At 41.4% G+C, this 21,952-nt stretch overlaps 1 protein-coding gene across 8 annotated transcripts in view; it reads left to right on the forward strand.

Moving 5' to 3' along the window:
* Positions 1-11,062: 11,062 nt before the first annotated feature.
* LOC119172058 (putative RNA-binding protein EEED8.10) overlaps positions 11,063-21,952 on the forward strand; it is a 102,773-nt gene continuing 91,883 nt past the window's right edge. For 6 of the 8 annotated variants that reach the window (XM_037423050.2, XM_037423058.2, XM_075889989.1 and 3 more), the window contains exons 1-5: positions 11,063-11,222; positions 13,958-14,082; positions 15,197-15,356; positions 15,592-15,684; positions 19,902-20,015. In XM_037423050.2, the coding sequence (XP_037278947.2) occupies positions 14,044-14,082; positions 15,197-15,356; positions 15,592-15,684; positions 19,902-20,015 (406 nt within the window). In that variant the 5' untranslated portion in view covers positions 11,063-11,222; positions 13,958-14,043. Of the gene's footprint in view, positions 11,223-11,266; positions 11,289-11,460; positions 11,566-13,957; positions 14,083-15,196; positions 15,357-15,591; positions 15,685-19,901; positions 20,016-21,952 lie in introns of those variants that run through there. The other 2 variants (XM_075889988.1, XM_075889987.1) reach the window with 2 other exon arrangements.

Genomic DNA, 21,952 nt, shown 5'->3' on the forward strand with positions numbered 1-21,952 from the left:
AAAAAGCTGTTGAAGAGTGAGTATCATTTTAGTGGAGAGTTGTAGATGTTTGTCTGGCTTTTCGCCTTACATGTTACTCCAGATACTGGGTGATAACTATGATATATGCAGTGATAAACACATAACACATACACTCACACATGTGCACTACACTATTTACGATGTTTCGTTCAGATTTGGGGCCCAAAAGAATGTCAGTAGCACTTTTGTGGCATGTAACGCACTGGAGCTACTTTGCCATGGGCCTAAAATATCTGGTGACTCTCCTTAAAAAGTATAAGTGATTGCTGTCTATATCTAACAAATTCTGGCCTTTTGGATTATATTTATCATACCTTTATCTCGTGTTTGTTTGATACTATTGAGATTTTGCTGTAATTTTAAACAATCAAAAAATATTCCCCTAGAGTTATTCAAACAAAAGACCAAATTGAATGGTACTGCACAATATTACTTGCACTTTTCAAATACTTTCACACCATTAATTCTGACACGTCAACTCTACCATGCTGTGTCCAAACTTTTATTGCATGACTTCATCAGTGTACTGTTATCATTTACTTTAGAGTTTTGCCTCTAAATTTAGGTTACAGACTTTAACAAAGTAGTACGACCTTTTCGAGACAGTGTATTGGAAGGCTCCAGACAATTTGAACCCCATTGGGTTCTTTATTGTGCCCTAGTATTCCACCTGACGTGGTTCTCTAGAATTTCACTTCTACAGAAATGCAACCATGGTGCCTGGATTAATCAAAGCTGCATCTATTGGGTGAGTAGGCGAGTACTGTATGAGCCACTGAAGCGGCACCACCTCTGAAAATATAAGTGCATACATGTGCACCAGCCTATACATGCAAATGCTTCTCTTGAATAAAAAATGATTTTTTTGTGGCTAAAGTATTTTCTTGCTATTTTTTTCTTCGGGCTTAGAAATGGCATAAAAAAGACATTCACAAACTTTATTGATAATGACTAACTAGCCTAAAAATTCATAAAGCGGTTTCATTTAAAAGGGAAGGAGACTTTGGTACATTAGAATTGTCATTTACTGATTTTCTTGCAAGAAATGCCTCAAGGCCCTTACTTGTAGGGATATATTACATAAAGAGGAGGGAAAAACAGATAGGCTGTAGCATCAATAAATAGCAGAACAACAATACTCATCAAACAAACACCTAAAAAAGTGTGACATAACAAACAAAATATACAAAAATGCAATTCTGAAAATAGAAAAGCTCTAGTGAGACAGCCTACAAATGGGTAATATTTTTAATAAGTTTATTAAATTTAAGTGTATTAATTTTAGTTGTAATATAAGGAGGCAGCCAGTTCAACTCGATAATGGTTTTAGGGATGAATGATTTAGCAAAGATGGAAGTACAGCAAGCTTAAGTTTAATTTTGAAAGGACGATGGTGATGTGGAAATATGATTGGAAAAAAAATAAAGTAATGAGTGGCAGTATATCTTATAAAAAAGAGGTAAACAAACTAGTGTACAATGATGGTAAAGGTTATCAAGACCAGCACAAGCCTTTAGGACTGACACACCAATGAAATGGTAGTAATCAGAAAAAAAAAAAATCTGTTGCATTTTTTTTGGAGAGATCGATGTTACCTATGATGTAGGCCTAATTCAGGTGCCACATCTATGAAGTCTACTCTATATTTTAGGATGAATTAAAGTAAAATGGGTGAGATTAAGCACCTGTGCAGGAGCATGTTGTAGATTACAATTTGAGAGGCAGAGAGGTAGTGGCAACTACAAAGCGAAATAGGTATGACGGCTCCATGTCAGGTCAAACATAGAATGAACATTTAAATAGTTGTCAGTGCAAGCTGAATCAACATTTATGTATTTGGAGTATGTGAAGTTCAGAAAGCAGCATAAAACTTTTTGTAAACATGACAAGTTGAGCCTTACACTTATTTAGAAATGTAGCCATGATGAGCACCAAGTTGTAATTGAACAGAGGTTGCTTTATAATAACTGATAGCCAGAGTTACTTTTCATGGCTCAGTACACTACAAATGAGGTCATCAGTGAAAAAGTCTAGTTTGAGAAAAAATACATTCAGGCAAATCATTAACAAATATTAGAAAAGAACAGGGGACCAAGTAAACTTCCCTGCGGAGTGCCGAATGTTACTTGAGCTGTCGAAGAGTAAGAGCCATTAACAGAGGTGAATTGACTGCGATATCAGAGGAAACCTTGTATACTAAGATGTGTGTGTGAATGTTCAGTTGTGTTAACTACAGAGTCTATGGCCCGTATTCACAAACCAACCTTGGCCTTTCCTCGAGTTCTCCTCAAGCTTTTGTACCCTCTACTTGTGTTATGAAGGCACAAAAATGGTAAGGAGGTAAAAAACTACAACAAGACTGGTTCACGAATACTGGCCAACTTTGTACATCAAGCGCAATAAAGGCTTACAACCGATAACAAAAACTTGAGGTAACACCGAGGATGGTTAGTGAATACAGGCCTATGGTCGGAGACCCAATCAGTGCACCGAAAAAACTGGGAAACAAGGTTTCAACTTGAAAGCCAGTGTCTATTAATAAGCCATGAGTAAATTATGTCAGCTGATGATCACAAGGAAATTCCTTACAGAAACTGTGCTATTCAAACATGATGTAATCTTTGAAATAATTATTTATTTGAGTTTGAATGATGCCTTCGAGGAGCTTGGAAAAAGTGTAAGTGAAAGGAATGAGTCTGTAGTTTAGAGAATCAGGGCAGGTGCCTGATTAGAACATTGCATAACTTGACTTCACACCAGTGATGAGGAATGCAGCAAAAGGATAATGATCCATAAAAAAAGTGCAGTAAAGGCTTCAAAAATGCTCCCAAATATATTTTAATATATCGTGGCTAAAAACAAGGAGATCTATACTTGCAGCATTTTTATTGTTTCTAAATAAAGAAAAAATACCATCTTTACTGACGACTACAAATTTATTGCATAGAATAGAGAAATCATGAAATGAACTAAAGATTCGAAAAGGAGTAACCATTTCAAGAGTGAAAACAAATGAGAACGCTTTTATAATAAGATAGGCAGAATAGACGCCATTCAGCTGGTCAATGTTCAGATGGATCAGGATATAAATGCGGCTTATATTACATTCCAAAATCTCCAGGGTTTATTACATAGCACAGTGGACACGCAGGGGTGTCTGCATAAGCAGGCGTTTAGTGTGTAGTGACACCACGGACCCGAGCTAAGGGGGGGGGGGGGGGGGGGGGGTTTCTCACCAGAGATGGATTGGCCACCCGGATGCAGTATCTGGCCACTACCTCCCACATGCATACGTCAAATAACTCACGGCCCTTAGTCCCCAGCAGCTGCGAAGCAACTGACCCCGGCGGCGGTCAGATCTGCAATGCAGCAGAGGGTGCTAAGAATCTCTGGATCCAGACAGGCCACCATTGGAACCTGAACTTGGCAACGTTTAACACTAGAACCTTATCTAGTGAGGGAAGCCTAGCTGTACTACTCGAGGAGCTAGAGGGTGTTAAATGGGATATAATAAAACTCAGTGAGGTTAGGAGGACAGATGAGGCCTATACGGTGCTACAGAATGGGCACCTCCTTTGCTATCGAGGCTTGGTTGACAGAAGAGAACTGGGAGTGGGGTTCCTAATTCACAGAAACATAGCTGGCAACATATAGGAATACTATAGCATTAATGAAAGGGTGGTAGGTATGGTAATTAAACTCAATAAGAGATACAAGATGAAGGATACAACCTTACGCGCCTACATCCAGCCACGATGACGCATCAGTTGAAAGCTTCTATGAAGATGGACGTGGAATCAGCAATGAGTAAAGTAAAAACACACTATACTTTACTGATGGCAGACTTTAATGCAAAGATAGGCTGGAGACCAGGCAGTAGGAGATTATGGCATCGGTACTAGAAATGCCGAAGGAGAGCTACTAGTAGAATTTGCAGAACGCAATAATTTACGTATTTTGAATACCTTCTACCAAAAACGACGAAACCGTAAGTGGACATGGAGGAGCCCTAATGGGGAAAGTAAAAACGGAATAGACTTTATAATGAGTGCACACCCAGGCATCGTGCAGGATGTGGAAGTGGTTGGCAGGGTGTGATGCAGTTACCATAGAATGGTACGGTCTCGATTTCACCTAGACTTGAAGAAGAAACGACAGAAACTGATACGCAAGAAGCCAATCAATTAGCTAGCACTGTGAGGGAAAGTAGAGGAATTGAGAGTCTCCCTTCAGAACAGGTGCTCGGCTCTTATCGAGGAAACCAGCCTTAGCGTTGACGCAATGAATAATAATCTGAAGAGTATCATTATGGAGTGTGCAGTGGAAGTTGGAGGTACGGTACTTAGACAGGACACTGCCAAGCTGTCCCAGGAGACGAATAACCTCATTAAAGAGCGTCAAAGCATGAAAGTCTCAAGTACAACAGACAAAATAGAACTGGCAGAACTTTCGAAGTTGATTAATAGGCGTAAGGTATTCGATGTAAGAAGGTATAACATGGAGGGAATTGAACATGTTCTGAAAAATGGAGGAAGCGTCAAAACAGTGAAGAGGAAACTTGGAATAGGGAGAAATTGGATATATGCACTAAGGGACAAAGAAGGCAAAATAACTACCAATATGGATAGGATAGTTAAAATAACGGAGGAGTTTTACAGAGATCTGTACAGTAGCCAGGACAACCTCGACCTTAATACTATAAGAACTTGCAGTAACCCAGATGACACCCCACTAGTAATGATAGAAGGAGTCAGAAAAGCTTTGGAGAGCATGCAAAGAGGCAAAGCTGCTGGTGAGGATTAGGTAACATCAGATCTGCTGAAAGATGGAGAACAAATTGTGTTAGAAAAACTAGCCATCCTATTTACGAGGTGTCTCCTGACGGGAAGGGTACCAGAGTCTTGGAAGAATGCTAACATCATCTTAATACATAAGAAAGGAGATGACAAGGACTAAAAGAATTACAGGCCGACCAGGTTGCTGTCCGTAGTATACAAGTTATTTACAAAGGTACTTGCTAACAGAGTTATTAAAACATTAGAATTCGATCAACCAAAGGAACAAGCAGGATTTCGAACAGGATACTCAACAATCGACCACATTCATACTATCAATCAAATAATAGAGAAATGCTCAGAATATAACCAACCACTATTCATACCCTTCATAGATTACGAGAAGGCGTTTTATTCAGTAGAAATATCATCAGTCATGCAGACACTGCGGAATCAGAGCGTCGATGAAGCATATACAAAGATCCTGGAGTACATCTACAGGGGATCAACTGCTGTCCTAATGCTTCATAAAGAAAGCAACAGAATACCAATCAAGAAGGGTGTAAGGCAGGGGGATAAAATCTCCCCAATGCTATTTACCACGTGCTTACAGGAGGTTTTCAGAGGCCTAGAATGGGAACAGTTAGGGATAAGAGTTAATAGAGAATACCTTAGTAACCTGCGCTTCGCCGATGACATTTCATTGCTGAGTAACTCAGGGGACTAATTCCAACTCATGATTAAAGAATTAGACAAGGAGAGCAGAAAGGTGGGTCTTAGAATTGATCTGCAGAAAACGAAAGTAATGTACAACAACCTCGGAAGAGAGCAGTGCTTCAAGATAGTTAATAGTGCACTTCAAGTTGTTTATTTATTTTTATTTCATAATACCCCTAAAGGCCCCCGAAGGGGTATTACATAGGGGAACAAACACATTAAACAAATTTTTGTACGCTTATACAGTCTAAAAACAAGATTAAACAAAATAATGAAAGCGAGCTAAATACAAAAAGCAACAACAACAACCAAAATCAGATACTATGAAAAAAAGAAAAATTAAGTAGAGATGAAATATTGAATACTGGAAACATAAATTAAGGGCACTAACAAATACAGTATACAAGGAAAAAAAACTAAAATGATGGCATGATCTTAAGATACAAAAGTTCGTAATTAACACATAAATAATACAAATCAAGCGTGTACAATGGTCATGAAAAACTTTAACACATGATAACAAGAAAAATAAACACTGATGTACATATGAAGAAGCTTAATGAGAGTACGCACGGTGGATATCTAATCGGAAATGTTAAGTAAAAGTTCGTTAAATGTTGGGAAATCTGCTTGAGTGGCAATGTGGGATGGCAAGCTATTCCATGCAACTATTGTTCGGGGAATGAAGGAATTAGCGTAATGAGCTGAGTGACAAGTTATACATTTTATCTTGAAGATATGGTCTGTGCGTGGAAAGATGACTGTTGGTGCTTCGAAAATGCGGTGAAGGTATGGGTGATGATAGAGCTTGTGGAGAAGCGAAAGGCGGGCAGTTCTGCGGCGATGAGTTAAGTCGTCAAGCTGAGCGCGAGTTTTTAGTAAAAGACTATGTCTACTTAGTGCAGGTAATAACCACGGAGCCGAACCAAGAGATTGAAGTAACTAGAAGAATAAGAATGGGGTGGAGCACATTTGGCAAGCACTCTCATGTTATGACAGGTAGATTGCCACTATCCCTCAAGAAGAAGATATATAACAGCTGTAACTTGCTGGTACTTAGCTACGGAGCGGAAACCTGGAGACTTACAAAGAGGGTTCAGCTTGAATAGAGGATGATGCAGCGAGCAATGGAAAGAAAAATGGTAGGTGTAACTTTAAGAGACAAAAAGAGAGCAGAGTGGATTAGGGAACAAAACGGGGTTAAGCATATCATAGTTGAAATCAAGAAGAGGAAATGGACATGGGCTGGGCATGTAGTGCATAGACAGGACAATTGCTGGTCGTTAAGGGTAACTAACTGGATTCCCAGAGAAGGCATGAGAGTTAGGGGGAGACAGAAGGTTAGGTGGGCAGATGAGATCAAGAAGTTTGTGGGTGTAAAGTGGCAGCAGCAAGCACAGGATCGAGTTAACTGGCGAAACATGGGAGAGGCCTTTGTCCTGCAGTGGACGTAGTCAGGCTGATGATGATAGTGCACAGCACCTCAACTGACGGCTTGAGGCTGTGAGCATTTTTCTGTAATCCATATCACTTGCTGTTGAATTCCCAAGGATTAATAGGGTACAGTGTAGACCTACACAGACATTTTTGTTTCTTCTTTTTATTGGCTCTTTGAGGCAAAAATGCACATTTACTACACCGTACTTTTGTAACAGGTATGTGTCATATCATGAGTTCGGGTAGTTTTGAACGGCGTCTAATTTTGTTTAAAAAAATGGGGAGAACATAGAGCTAAAAGGCTCTCAGAAAAAGAAGTTTCAAGGTTTATCTCATCAAAATCAGAACCTACAATTTGTATAGGCTTCGTGATAAACTGAGTTAGGCGAAAGTCTTAACAAGCTTTTATAGTAAGGCATGGGCTACCTTATCACTAGCCAAGATAGATAAAGTGACAAAACTGAAGCCTGGAAGTTTAAAATCGCCGAACGTTTATAACTAACACTAAATTTGGCGTAGGTGAGGAGGCGACAAAATTTGTCAGTAGACCATCATATAAGGTCAGGAGGATTTTGCCCGGTCCTTTAGACCCACATGTTTTTGTCCTGCCACTGTTGAGCTTCAGTTATGAACTAAGTAGCCAAGAAGGGCATCTCTTAATCTGTCTATGTTATGAGAGATTAAAATGCATGTGTCGTATCAGTTTAGGTCATCGTGCACAATGAATGCATGGATCCGATGCAAGCAAATCAACGCAATACAGGCATCACACATGAAGCAAGCACTTCAGCTCCTTAGTCAGACATATGATCGCAGCACTTCCAACCATGCCCTGGTCACCTCAATAGCGAGACGTGAAGACTTCGTAGATCATGTGAGTTTTTCGACAAAATTGTAGTGCTTTTGTAATCTAGCTGCTATAGGCAACATTGAAAGAGGCTCTCGTGCAGTGCCACGATTGCCGGCCTAATGCTGACTGTACTAACATTGTCGTCACAGGTGAAATTAATGAATTAGTGTGGTTTTAATGTTGGGTGTTGCATTAATTAAATTGATGGCAACCTGTACAGTATGGCTAGTAATTCAAGTAGTAATGGGTTAGTCATCTTTATCTCATTTGTGAAGAAAGGTTGGATGAAAACAGCTTGTATACCTTTCTCTTATGTTGATGATAATAACCTTTCTACTTGGAAAAGGTTTCTACATGCATACGAAGCTACAATAGTCAGCCCTGTCCATAGCCGTACAAGGTTTGCAAGTCCTACCTGCGAACCAATCGCTGCACTATAACACGCTAAAAAAGAAAACCGAAGAGCACCTGCAAGTGCTTTATATGGCAGTCTATTTGCGAACATATTCAACTCATACTTAGTGGAAGTGCAGCAGCACATCGTAGCCGCATGAATTAAGATGTGTAACCCTGGGCATGAGGAAGGTCAAGCTGGTTTGCTTGGTGGTCCAGACACGACTACCTGGTCTAGAGGCACAAGCGACAACATGGCCAACATTCCAGATTTGTTTAAAAGAAATAAGCGGACCATCTCTTCCTCAGAGTGTAAGCATGTAAACATTTTAATATCCAGTGCAAGGGTATAGTTAGCACAGAAGCTTAACGTGGCATGCATAGCACGTACATAAATGACTTTTTGTTAACTTTTTCATATAAGGCGATCAATAATGTGCTGCATGAAAACTGAAAATTGCATACGCAAGTTGGATCGCATTCTTGATTTTAGCAGCGCACTGAAAGATCCTCGTCCCTCAGAGCACTGCTGAAATCAATAACAACAATGTACTGTCTGCGACACAAGTTAACAAGTTTCTCCTAAGCACATATTGGACTGATCTTCCTGAATGCCGCCTCCTTTGATTTCGAATGTTTGATTATCCTCGCAGAATAGGACATTTATACGCTTGTTCAACAATCGATGCACTTTCTTGCCGAGACGTACAAGGACACACAAAACTCCAGGCCCGTAAGCGAAAACGATGCAACTGACTGCATCGTTTCCTCCGCCACTGGGTAAGCAATGCTGTTCACGCTATTTATTGAGGCTCTGATGACAGAAAAACGCGCCGCAGTAGACGTGGTACCAGAACAGCGTCACTGGACGCATAGATTTCGCGAACGAAAGGCAAGCATGCCCATTAATTTGACACCAGACCACCGATTTCCTCTCTGTCTACAAAAGAAACACTCTGTCGACAGGCAAGGATGCACATTAATTTGACGCCAGACCACCGATTTCCTCTCGGTCTATCAAAGAAACACTCTGTTGACGTTGCAATGCAGATTTATCACACCCTGTTCGGCGAATGCTGTTGACATGGCACATTGCGATGTAGAACGTACACATGTACTGTACAATATTGTGTGCGATACTGTACGTATGTGTACTGTATGTGTACAATACTGTACACATGTACTGTATTAGGGTAGTCGTAGGATCAAAATACGCTCCAAACCAAAACCAGCAGGGCAAACCCGCTGCACCCTCGAGCACAGAACAAACAATCAACTTATTTTCCTTTTAATAATACTTATAAACCAACAAATAATTTATTAGGTTGTTAAATTGAGCAATATATACTAATATTACAAAAACAGTATACAAAAACAAATATTTTTATTCAATGCGTTAATAATTAATTTATGCACTATAAAAAACACGTTACACACTTGTTTAATGACAATTTTGTAAGTTTATTGCATTATAAAGTAATTATTTGCACTATTAAATAGCTTTACGTTAATTTTTTTAAAGTGACGTCACTTCCGTGCGGCGCAGCAGCCAGTTCTGTGTGGGGATGGCTGGAGCGCCGCGCGGCGCACGAGACGCTGCCTTCAATAAATCAGGATTTTCATTAACTAACCTATGTGCAGTTTGCAATGAACCGGAAACAATAGATCACTTTCTTCTCACATGCCGCCGCTTCGCCTCACTGCGACGAATAATTCTTGAAAGACCGATTGGTATGCTCGGATTGCCAGTCAATACACCCACCCTATTATCGTTTGGAGCCAGTCAGTTTGGTGTGGGCCGCAGTGATATTCTGTCAGCGCTACATAAATTCATTCAGGCAACCGGAAGGATACGCTGCTAGTGGTACTGCCAGATATATCCATTTCTTAGTCCCCCTTCCTCATTCTTGTTAATTTGTTTTATATATTCTGGTTTATCAAATTCTTCTGCACTTTTTCACGTTTTTTTCAAAGGAACATTATTATTGTTCTGATCTAATTTCTCTTTCTTTTTTTTTAGCAAGTGTTTTAAAAAATCTATCTATTATAAGGTATAGTGTGGCCAATCCCCCATGTGGGTATGAGCCAAGATCTCCCAGGCGACAAGACAAGGCAAGAACTGCTTCTGGTGTCTCCACGGAGGAAGGAAGGTGTCTCAATCTTTGCGGCAAGACCCCTGTTTTGACGTCGTTACAATATCTAGTACACTGTAGTTGTGGGAATGTGAAGCCATTGGCTCCGCCCTCAGCGAGGACAGCTGGGCTGTGCTCTTAGCAGCCGCGAACTTAACGATCAAACCCTGGCCGTTCAGAGTGTCCGTGAACGGGTCGCCAAGCTCGGCTTGACGGTCCCTACGTGGAATTAGCCGGGTGGCGCGGGGTCTCCCCTGCATCTTCTCAGGACTAAAATAAAATTTCAATCAATCAATCAATCTCAAGAACATATGGAAATGTGGGCTCGAGACACCACTGTGAAACATTTCTCCATGTTGTGAAACGCCAACGTCGAACCGAGACTGCTGTTTATTTTCTTCACTTCATAGTATTTTTTAGTATAACCTTCTTGGATTTGTTGCGCCTACTCGCTAGGCTGTGTGTTCTGGCGCTACCATCAGATCTCGTAAACTGCATTGCCGGAAAAAAATACTATGTTTCTAACGCTGGGTTCTCACGTGTGGAACGCCGTTATGGATTACACAATGCATTCGCCCACAATTCTATTCTGTTTTTTTTTTTTTAAAGAGGGGGGGGGGGTAATTTTTTCTCTAATACTAGCGAGTTCCGCAAATGTGCTGGCAACCTAATCACAGCTTGTAGCGCGAATCATTTGCGAACCAATCGCGAACTTGGCCTGCATTTTCAGCGAGCGTCGCGTCGCATGTGACAGTTAGAAGCACACGCCGTGCTTTGACATTTCGAGGCACGTGACGCTTTAATAATGCTCATATTCGGTCACCAGAGAGCCGTGCAATAGCTTTTGTGCACCATTAATTTTCAACCGCTGTTTTCCGGTAACCACATCGGCTGAAGGTGAGTTGTGGGCGACGAAATTTTCCTAACACTGCGTGCTCTTAGTAGCTCTGCTTCGATATCGGCGTACGCTTCAAGTATTTGTATTACATCAGTCCTCTTCGTGACTCACGTATCAGTACCAAAAAGGGCTAATCTAATTTTGCACAGCTAGTGTGTGGGACAATTGTTTTGTAGGTTGTTTGAAGAACCAAACGCCTGCGGGTCAGCGGTGCATTTTCCCTGCCCCCTAAGAACTACACGTGTAAAACTGTGCACGAAAAATGTTTGAAGAAGGGGAAAACCGAAAAACGTCCACTTTCGCGGCGTTTTAGGGACTGCGCTGCAACCGCCACAACAAATGGTGAATGAAAGGGTCAACAACGCTGCCGCGCTCTCGCTGCAAACTGCTAGCTTAACACGCACACTCTGCGGCCGCCTTTAAAGTGAAACTGTTGAGGCTTTCGGAAAACGAATTCGTTTTGTGTGTGAGAGCTGAGAGGATCGACCCTTAACGTCAGACCCGTACGTTTTTTTCTACATTTTTCCCCGTAAACTGAGCGTCGACGCGGTAGTTCGGTGAATGTTCGAGTTTGTCATTTTGCAACGTACCGAGACGATAACCGCCTCCCAGGTTTTAACACGGCGTCGAATACTTATAAGCCACCTTGCGCCCCGACGTGCATTGGAAACTTTGGCTTTGCTGCTGTCTGCTTTGCACCGGTATTCCCGCCGACTCGTTCAGCCCCTTTGTGCTGTGGTGTGAAGACCTTGTCGGCAAAAGGTTTTCTACAGTGACACCACTGATGGCATTGCTTTTCTGTGGATTGAAGCCGGTTACTACACCTGTATTCAGCGTTGCTCGGGTGGCTTAGAGCGTAAGTTGTCGCTAAGCTGGGTGCGTGGGCTCGATTCGCGGCGATGGTGGTCGCATTTAAATGGGAGCAAAATGCAAAGGAAATCGTGCGCTTAGATTTATGCTCGCATTAAGAAAGTCCAGTTGGTAGAAATTAATCTGTAGTTTTCACACTTCGGCGTGCCTCATTATCACGTTGTGGTTTCTACTCGTAAAAACCTGGTAATTGTTGCTACTATACCTGCAGCGCCCCTGTAATATTACGAATAATTTTTCTGTGCGAGATGGTGGAGGATGAACCACACCTTCAGTACATTTCAAGGCCAGCTATACAGACTACGTAAAAGACTGCACACGCTGCAAACATGTGGATTTGAGATTATGGCCACCGAGTTGATTCGTATCTGCTTGACCCCAGCTTTGTCGATTGCTGTGCCAATTCTCTGTGTGTTTTGAGACTTGTATGAAGCTTCCCGTAATTATCAGCACCATTGTGCATCAACATAGTGTAGTGTTATGGTGTTGTGCATTATTGATTCGATTCCTGATCATAGTTGCCATATTTCCATTACGGCAAAATGCGAAATATGCTTGTGTACAGGAAGTTCCTGTCCAGAATAATTAAATGCCCTCACAATGGCTTTGCTTGTAGCAAGATATACTTCAAAGAAATAGTTTTAGTCATATGTAATCTATTGGTGGCCCATCATGTATGGAAATCTTGGGAACAAAAAAATGCTCCCGCAGGTTATGTGTTGTTTTCGCAACTTTCGTTGACTAGTGGCTAGGAAAGACCCTTATGCATGGAGGTTTCCATGAATTGAGCCTCGTGTGTAATAAATTGTCTTCAGCCAACTTCATTGGGCAGTGTACAGTTGCATATCATAACTTTTCTGAAGCCATTATCATATCCGAGGAGTTGTCTGACGGGTCTCTGCTAGCGACAGCTGAAGTGCAATATTTCTTTCCTTGAAATAAACATGAAGGAAAACAAATTCGCACTGTATTTCTAGACTCGCATTTAAATCTATTTATGCATAAACTGAATTTGAATGTCCTTGGGAATAGTAAACATTTCATTACAATTAGTTTATTTATAACTATTATAAAAACCACAAATCAATGTATTGTGGCAATAATGTTGTATAACCAAGACATTTAGAGACAGTTCTTCATAGGTCTCATTTGAAACTCTTAATATGCATAGATAGGTGCATTTTAGAAGTGATGGCAATAAATTGGCAGACGCACCTGTGGTGATTATATCAATTTAATTATGAATTTATTCTTCCTATGTAACTGATAAGGACAAATGCTACGAGTTATAGAAGCAAAGGCTGGAACTTCTTTCACGCATGAGAGGAATTTCAAGCCTTATAATTTATGAAATCATTAAGTGCTCGCATTACCATGCTTGAAATAGCAGCCTGAAATGTAGGTGAGCAATCGGGTAACTAGTGTTGTTGTATTTTTTTTTTTTTTTGTAATGACTCAATTGGTGCAATGAAATTTCACTTCCTCGGGTCTTGTACGAGCAGTATTCACACAGCGTGAGTGTGCACGATCTTTTTGTTGTACTATGTGCAGCTTCGACTGCATATTTGTGGATAAACATGTCAATGTTAAATAGAACTTCTCACTGTGCTGACTGTATTGCTTATTGAAAAGCAATGGCATTCTCGATTGTATCAGTGCATACCTCCTATAGTTGAAGCTTTTACAATAGTTATGAGGAGCGTCCACAGTGAGGTATACTTCCCATGAACCTTTTTGTTTTTATCTGACAGCTGGGAAAGCAATGATAATATAACAAAAGTGAGTCATTGCTTGGATGTAGAAGGTTCAGTCACGGCTTACTTGCTCATTTAATAATCTATTTACCTGTTATTTCTTCCTCCAGATTTAGCAGGACCACAAACCAAGACCGCAGACACTGAACGTCATTCCTGAAAGCTTCTACAAGCTACCTTGCTGAAAAGTTTGACAATGGCTACCTGCGATGTTAAAGCACCCAATGCTGAGCAGGTATGTGCACTCAAAGTATAACCTCTTTGGTGGCTTCTATAAAAAAAATGTTTGTGTCACTTGTAGTGCATCAGTGGCAGTGGTGCTAATAGATGAAACATTGATGTTTAAGGCGCGTCGTATCTATCTTGGAAACACTTGGGAATGCACCTCTGGCCCCTCATGGTTGATCAGTGGCCAAGGTGCTGGGTTGCTGACCCAAAGGTCGCGGGTTTGAACCCTGCCTCGGCGGTCGCATTTTGATGGGGGCAAAATGGTGGAAGCCCGTGTACTGTATGAATGGGCACTGATATCGTTATCAGTGCCCATTCAAGAACATCAAATGGTCGGAATTTCCGGAGCCCTCCACTAAGGCATCTCTCATAATCTTATCGTGGTTTCGGCACATAAAACCCCAGATAATATCATTATTATTCATTGAACCTCTGCTCGAGCGTGAGCGATGTAGTCGAACCTTGGTGTAACATACCTGACTTGATTGAAATGCACCATGTAACGAACAATTACTTCCCAAATGGTCTTTTTATCAAAGATTGTGTGCGGGGCGAGTATGAGGCACCGCAAGACCTTACATTTCAGGTTGTCAAATGCTGCAGCACGAGGCGCAAGCAAGTTCTCTACGGCACCTGTGATGTTGGTGTGTAATGTATGAATGATGTGCAGCTATCTCGCTGTGGACTAGGTGTTGGGCCAGAACTGAAAGCAGGCCTCTGCTTGCGTAAACCGTCTGTTTCGGTGGCACAGTGGTGGCGGCGCTCGGCCAGTTAGACGAAAGTTCCGGGTTTGATGTGAACTGGGCCGATCGTATTTTTGCTGAGGCGAAATGCTAGTCTTGTGTACTAACTGATGTTAGTGCACATTAAAAAAAACACCAGATTATCATAATTTCTCCACTATGACGTCCCTCATAATTGTGTCGTGGTTTTAGGACATAAAACCCCATATTATTATTATTATTATTATTATTATTATTATTATTATTATTATTATTATTATTATTATTATTATTATTTCTTGTGTTTCTTGTGTTTCTTCCGTGGCACAAGGGCCACATATGGCCCTTGTGCCACAAAACCACACTAATGATCATCATCGTGTCTCTTTCCAAATTCAGCCACAGGGCGAACCGGGTGGAGAGGAGAGTGGTGCGACTGCAGGTGCGAGTGCAGCGATGGCACTTGAATTGCCAAGCTATGTGGAGGACCTTCCAGATGACGTCCTGCTCCTGATTCTTGGCCGGCTCGACATCAAGACGCGGGTCATCGTTGAAAGAGGTGTGGTTTTCACTGACTGAGTCTACTGTAGATTGCAATGTCTGTATGCCAAGCTGCTTTTTTTTTTTTTTTTTTTTTGGAGGGGCATCACTATGAGACCTTTGACATTTTGTGTGTCTCGACTTGAGCAGAGTACGATGTGTTAAGAGGTCTGACTAAACTTGATTGCATGCTCTTCAAAAAATGAGTCATTTCGTCCCCTGCCCCCCCCCTCTCTTTTTTTTTCTTTTTGCAGTGTGCCATCGGTGGAAAGAACTTTCAAAACGACTCTGGAGAGCTCAGTGCAAACTATCTTTTACAAACACCTTCTCAGACGGCCTGGGAAAGCGTGAGGATCCGTTCATTAATTCTTTGTTTTTCTTACATTCGAACAGCCCCACGCCATGGCGGTCTAGTGGCTAATGTATTCGGCTGCTGACCCGTAGGTTGCGGGATCGAAACCCGGCTGCGGCAGCTGCATCTTTGATGGAGGCAAAAATGCTGTGGGCCCATGTGCTCAGATGTGGGCGAATGTTAAAAAACCCCAGGTGGTCGAAATTTCTGGAGCCCTCCACTATGGCGTCTCTTATAATGATATGGCGGCTTTGGGACGTTAAACTAGAGTGTACCAGAAGCTTTTGAGTGGCTCGAGCAGCTGCCTGGGAGCGGCCGTTTCGGCGTGGAATGATGCGGTGGCGCTGGCGTCGGCCAATCTACCCGGGCGGATGGCTGGCAGGCGTTCCGCGTACGTGTTGGTACCTCTCTGTCGCGCCTAGTGTGAAGATGATCTCCCTGTTTTCTTTTTTTTTTTTCTTATTTACATACCTCCCCTTTTTCGCGCAAATAAAGGTTTTTTGACATTATTGTTATTCAAGTTGCTGCTGACCGCACTGCAGCCCGAAGCAGCATAGCACATTGTACAATATAACGAGCACATTTTTTTTTTTTTAATTTTTAAAGTGTACACATTTTAGACGAGAAACCAGCTGGCCGGTACACACCGGAAGTGCCCCCCCCCCCCCCCCCCAAAAAAAAATGAATATGGTGCACACAAAACGAAGAACTCTTGGTCCATTCCACGTAAAACCCCAAAGCTGGACTCAAATAAAAGGCTCATTGCTTGTGGCTGCGTGCACACACGACAAAAAAGTAGGCTTTATTTGTATTATTTGAAGAACAGCAGAGTTTTCCCTAACCTTCCTTTGGTGTTGAAATATGGGAATAGATTCATTGTTGTAGGACCCACAGAAATGCAAATACGTAATACTGCATAAGAATGTCTTAGGTGAAACATAGTAGTGGAAGATTTTGAGTTTAAAAAACGGAACAACACTGCAAAGCAGAGTCGTAACTAATGTTAATCATAATTGATAACATAAAATGCAAGGTTTACATATTTATAAAACAATACATTTGCAATTAGGTAAATTGTAAAAAAACGTAAAATATAGAGCCAGGATACAAAAGATAACATAAAGCAAAGCAATCAGAACGACAGAGTTAAGGTTGTCTTTCCAAAATGCATTTTAAAAAAAGATGTTATAATCGAAAGATCGTTTGAAGGCACACTGAAGTGCAACAATGAATTGGCTTAGATCGATGAATTATGCACCGAGATCCCTAATGCTGCTGAATTTACCATCACAGGTTTAATACAAAAAGATTCAAGATTAAAGATTTATTTTGAGATTTCGCGTCATTATTTGCACGTTCTCTCGCTTACAACCCTCTTCTAGGAAAAATTGTTTTTCTTCTTGGTGTACCGTCAAAAAATTAAGAGTGTAAGAAAATATGCACGAAAAATGACATCCTTTTTACGCCACTGTAGCAATTTATAGCCTACTCAGTTTTAGGTGCTTCTGTGTGCTTTTGACACTGTAGAAGATTTCTCATCTTGACTTCATTTGCGCGTGTAGACCGTGGGTAAGGTCCGATGGTGGCAAAAATGAAGTTTCTGCTGCTCCACAACAGAGTGGGACGCTTGCAACAAGCTGCAGAGCATCTGAGGCTTCTTGAACAGTTACTAAACTGGACTTGCAGATTAGTTTCTCTTGCACGAACACTTCACATTGCACGATTCCATTGTCTGCACAGGTGAAGTATACGTCCCCTTGAATGCAAAGTTCACGAGTGCTAGGATTCAGTGAGCACGCTACGTACGACACGCCGGCAAATCCAGGAAACTCGTGCAGCGCCCATGACTTTGATGGTAGGACAAGACCACGAAGGTCACCGAGAGTGACATCCGCGTCAGACGAGGGACTTGAGCTTGCCTCGTCAGCTTCGTCGCCATCTGCAGAAGTTGCACCGTTGGTATCCACAAGGAGCTGTGCAGGAGTGCTAATGCGTCGCCGTTTTCTGTTGTCATTCTCAGCCGGCACGCACTGATGATGCCGCTTTGTTTGGGTCCGCGGAGACGGAGTTTTGAGCGTCAAATATGCAGGCAGGTTGGGCAAGATCGTCGGGACTGCATCAGGGGCAAGTTTCGGCGTTCCCCTAGGAATTCGGACTTGAACACCATTGATAACGTGTACGTAGTCTCTAACAATGAAATGCGGTTTGAAAGGTAAATCGCACACAGCACAATCGGCGTCAAGCGGCTTGTCAAGCCGATGGAGGTTCCGCTTCCAAAGCAGTCGTCGTTCTTCGTCTTTCGGGGCCTTGAAAAGTGATAACTTCCGACTTTGTTGCACACGCGGATATCCAGTTGTGCAACCTAGCGCGTAACAATGGTTTAGACACTACTTCTTCGTCATTTCGCGACTAAAACCGAGATGCCGGCCATGCCGCCGAGCCAGCCGAGTAAACCAAGTGGGAAGATTGGGCGATGGCAGCGCCGCCGCTACTTTCGCCACAAGTTGGGGATGAAGAAAGCAAGGAGAAAGCGTTTCGGTCGCGCCACTCAAAAGTTCTAGTACACTCTAGTTAAACCCCATATATCATCATCATCATCAATACATTCGAACAGCCACGTTTTTGTTTCCCCTCTATTATTAAACAGTTCTTGACAAATTTAGTTGAGTGAAGTTTCATTGCAGTTCAGCCTAAAAGAACATTACCTACGAATATAAAGTTGCTGCTCGTACCACTCTTTTAACGTCATGCATGGACAGCTGTTGTTTGACATCTGATCTTCAATAAGTTCGAAAATGATCAGTACTCTCGAGTCGAGAGATTAGAAACGATAGAATAGTCTCCTTCTGAAACCATTCATGCATGTGTGTTATATATTGTTTTTTTAATCGAAGTAGCTAGAAGTACTGTAAGGATACCCACATATTTTCTGGTTTCTAATGGTAGCTTTCCAATATATTTCGTCTTATACACAAGCAGTTGCCTTTCTAACATGTCAGCTCGATTCTTACCACCAGCAGTGTTAGATGTGTCACTGAAGATTTGCATCGTAATTCAAAAAGCGATTTTACTGGTGTCCTTAACTTTTTTAAGTATGCCGCATTAAATTGCAATGTATAAATCTGATCATGTTAAAACATACAAGACTCCTAATGCCGTATTTGGAGTGTTTTTCTTACCAGAATATTCTTTTGCGTGGCATTGTCCTCATGCTTTGTTTCGTTGTTTCAAATGTTGTACTGATGTCTGATTTCATTTGTGGTAGTTTTCTCTCATAACTTCTGCAGAAGTATGTTGCAACTTGCATAGTTGCCAGGAGAGTTGGAGGAGAGCTCTTCCAAGCCTTTACTCTTGATGTTACAGTTAAGAGGTAATTACTCTGAAAATTTCAATTGATATGTACACTGCCATTTGATCCGTACTCGTACATCTGAGGCTTAATTTTTTTTATCATTGGAAAAGAGACAAAAATTTGTGAAAATACTTGCTAAGTGGCAGCATTGTGACCTCTCTTTCCAATGTTATAGAAAAATTGTGGCTGAAACGTTCGAGTATGGATCAAATGGCAGTGAGCATATTAACTGAAATTTTCAGTGTATGTAATTATCTCTTAATTGTAATATCAAGAATAAAGGATATTGCACCTGACGAATTTAGCCTCATCACATTTCAAATCACTACAGACTACTATATTAGGCTTAACGTAGGTTGGTACTAGTGGAAAACTTAGTGAGCTCAAAATCAAAGAAAATGTCACGTTTAACCAGCATAAAGCAATATGTTGTCTGGATATACTAATGATTGCAGTAATTATTACAAAACCAGATTACGTCAAGCTCAAAGAGAACCATGAAATGCAGTTTAGTATACTCATACGCCAAGATATAATTAGACTTTGCTCTCAAATCTCCATGAGTAGTGGTAATTTAAAAAGTGTTGTGATTTGAGATAGTTCGCTGAGGCTACTTCTGTGTGTCGGTTGTCCTATTTTGTACAACGCCATCTTAACGAATAGTGTCACACGAAGTTACAGTTTTAGTATACAAAACCAGCTTGTGGTTTTCCTTTTTTAGGCTGTAGAAAGATGCGACCCTTTTTCAGGTCCTTGGTTCATAAACGTTGGACACTGTTAGTGCTTTTCAAACTCGTTTCACTTTATTTAGGCGAGTGTCATTGATGATAGCCATAACTTCGTTTATTCTTCTTCGCCAGCCTTGACTGTCAAGATCCTGCGAGCCATCCTAGTCCGCTGTGGGGACTCGTTGCGCGAGCTGCGCTTGGCCATGCCAACGCAAAAGCTGGGCCACAGGGCAGTCAAGGCCATTGGTAAGTCTTGGTGAAATTCAGTAGAATTCATTTAAATTAAACCTGAAGGGACCAGGAAAATGTGTTTCCTTTAAGAGAAGTTTCGTTTACTGAGAGGTAAACAGGGGTACAATACTCAAGTAGGAAACCAACGATATTAGTGGCAGTTTCATTTAAGCAGCAATTTAATTTAAGAGAGTTTCGTTTAATGGGAGTTTACTATAGTTGAAAAATACATTTGAATCTCGTTATCGCAACCCAGATTAACAATTTTTTCTGGTTGATAAATATCCCTTCAAATGTGCATTGGTTAAATAAAAAAAATATTTCACTACTATGAATTTTAGATTCAGAGTACCAAATATTTCAGAATAACTTATCGAATTTTATCGCCCTTACGTCTCCATGACACTTGCAAAATAAATAGCGAACACTTCAAAATACGGATTGGTTACTCAGTGACTGCGCAAACAGTGCCCAGCTTCGTATATGCCACTATCATTACAGAGAGCCCGCATAGAGTATTTACTGGGGTAATGAACCCACTCGCATAATGAACCTAACCCTCACCTCGGTCCTTGAAAAAAAGAAAAATACTTTTTTAATGTATCTGGTCGTTTTATTTTAGTATGGTAGCCAGTGCCATCAAGCCGTTACAGTTAAACTCCTTTATAATAGGCAGTCTTCGGGCAGCAATTCATGTCTTTTTTACGAGATGTCTCTTATGAGCGGGGTACCTCGTATGGATTTTCTTATCAACCCGTACTTTGCCGTACGCACAGTGGTGTCTCTTATACCCACTTGTTTCTTATATCTGTGTTTCTTATGAAGGGGTTCACCCGTATATCACAAAATAACAACACAGTAAATGTCAAAACATAATTTTGCAACCATGCTGAACAAGACGATAGTTAAAGTGCGAGAACAAAACGACGACAGAGACAAGGACACGAGCGCTATAACTATCGTCATGCCATACCAACTAGCCAAAGCTGCCACACTTCCATGCTAAACAGTTGCGAGCAGTGCGAGCGCAAACAATGTCAATTAAATTGTGAAAGTCATGCCCTTTGCAGCAAAGCCCCATCTGTCCAATTCAGGAGAAACCTCTTCGCTGATCGTGCCTCGCAAACACGGCCGCACAAAAACAAAGCAAAAAGCAAACTGCATGGCTTCCGAAATGCTAGGTGTGCGGCGTAGAAACACGCTGAGCGACCCCTATCTCGAAGGCCATGCAAAGCGCAACCACGCTCACCGCGCCAATGTCGCGTTGTGCACCCACAACATCTGCCGAAACATTTGTGCGCCGCCGTCCTACGCTGTCTTTTTAAGACAATAGTTTTTCTTGGGATACTTCAATGCAAAAATTTTTGTCCGCCTGTTTGTCTGTCCGTTTGTCTGTTTGTCAAGCGAAACGGCTCAAGTACGGCCGCACCCACAGTGCCCACCAAAATTGCACGTTTCAGAGTTCATACTTGTGCGATTGTCGAATAAAAAGCAAACATTGCGCACATCTGAGGCACAATATCAACACGTCGGTATTCTGCGGTTTGTTTCTTTGTACTACACTCAAACTTGTTATAACGTAACAGGATATAATGAAATACTGGATATAATTAAGTAAATGAAATTCCCCTTGAAAGCTCCATTGAGAAGCATGCATTTCAATCCTCGTTGAAATGAAGTAAATGTGACCAGTAAATGGACATAACTAACTAAATGAGTCTATCAAATAGTCTATAAAAAAAAAACTGACCGTAGTGTGTTAAGTATATCATTTTCTGCGGAGTTTGACGCTCGTTCGGCGCGGCTCTTTCAAAAACTCCCGCGCCGACCTTACAGCCACTCCACGTGCTGACATTGTGAACTATTTGGTTTTTATCACTAATTTCGTTACTTGGACGAATTGAAGGCTTTATATCAGTGGAAGCGCACAACTATACTTCACCAGCGGAGGA

The sequence above is a fragment of the Rhipicephalus microplus genome, chromosome 3 (genome assembly GCF_043290135.1).
Source record: "Rhipicephalus microplus isolate Deutch F79 chromosome 3, USDA_Rmic, whole genome shotgun sequence".
Taxonomy (NCBI): Eukaryota; Metazoa; Arthropoda; class Arachnida; order Ixodida; family Ixodidae; genus Rhipicephalus; species Rhipicephalus microplus.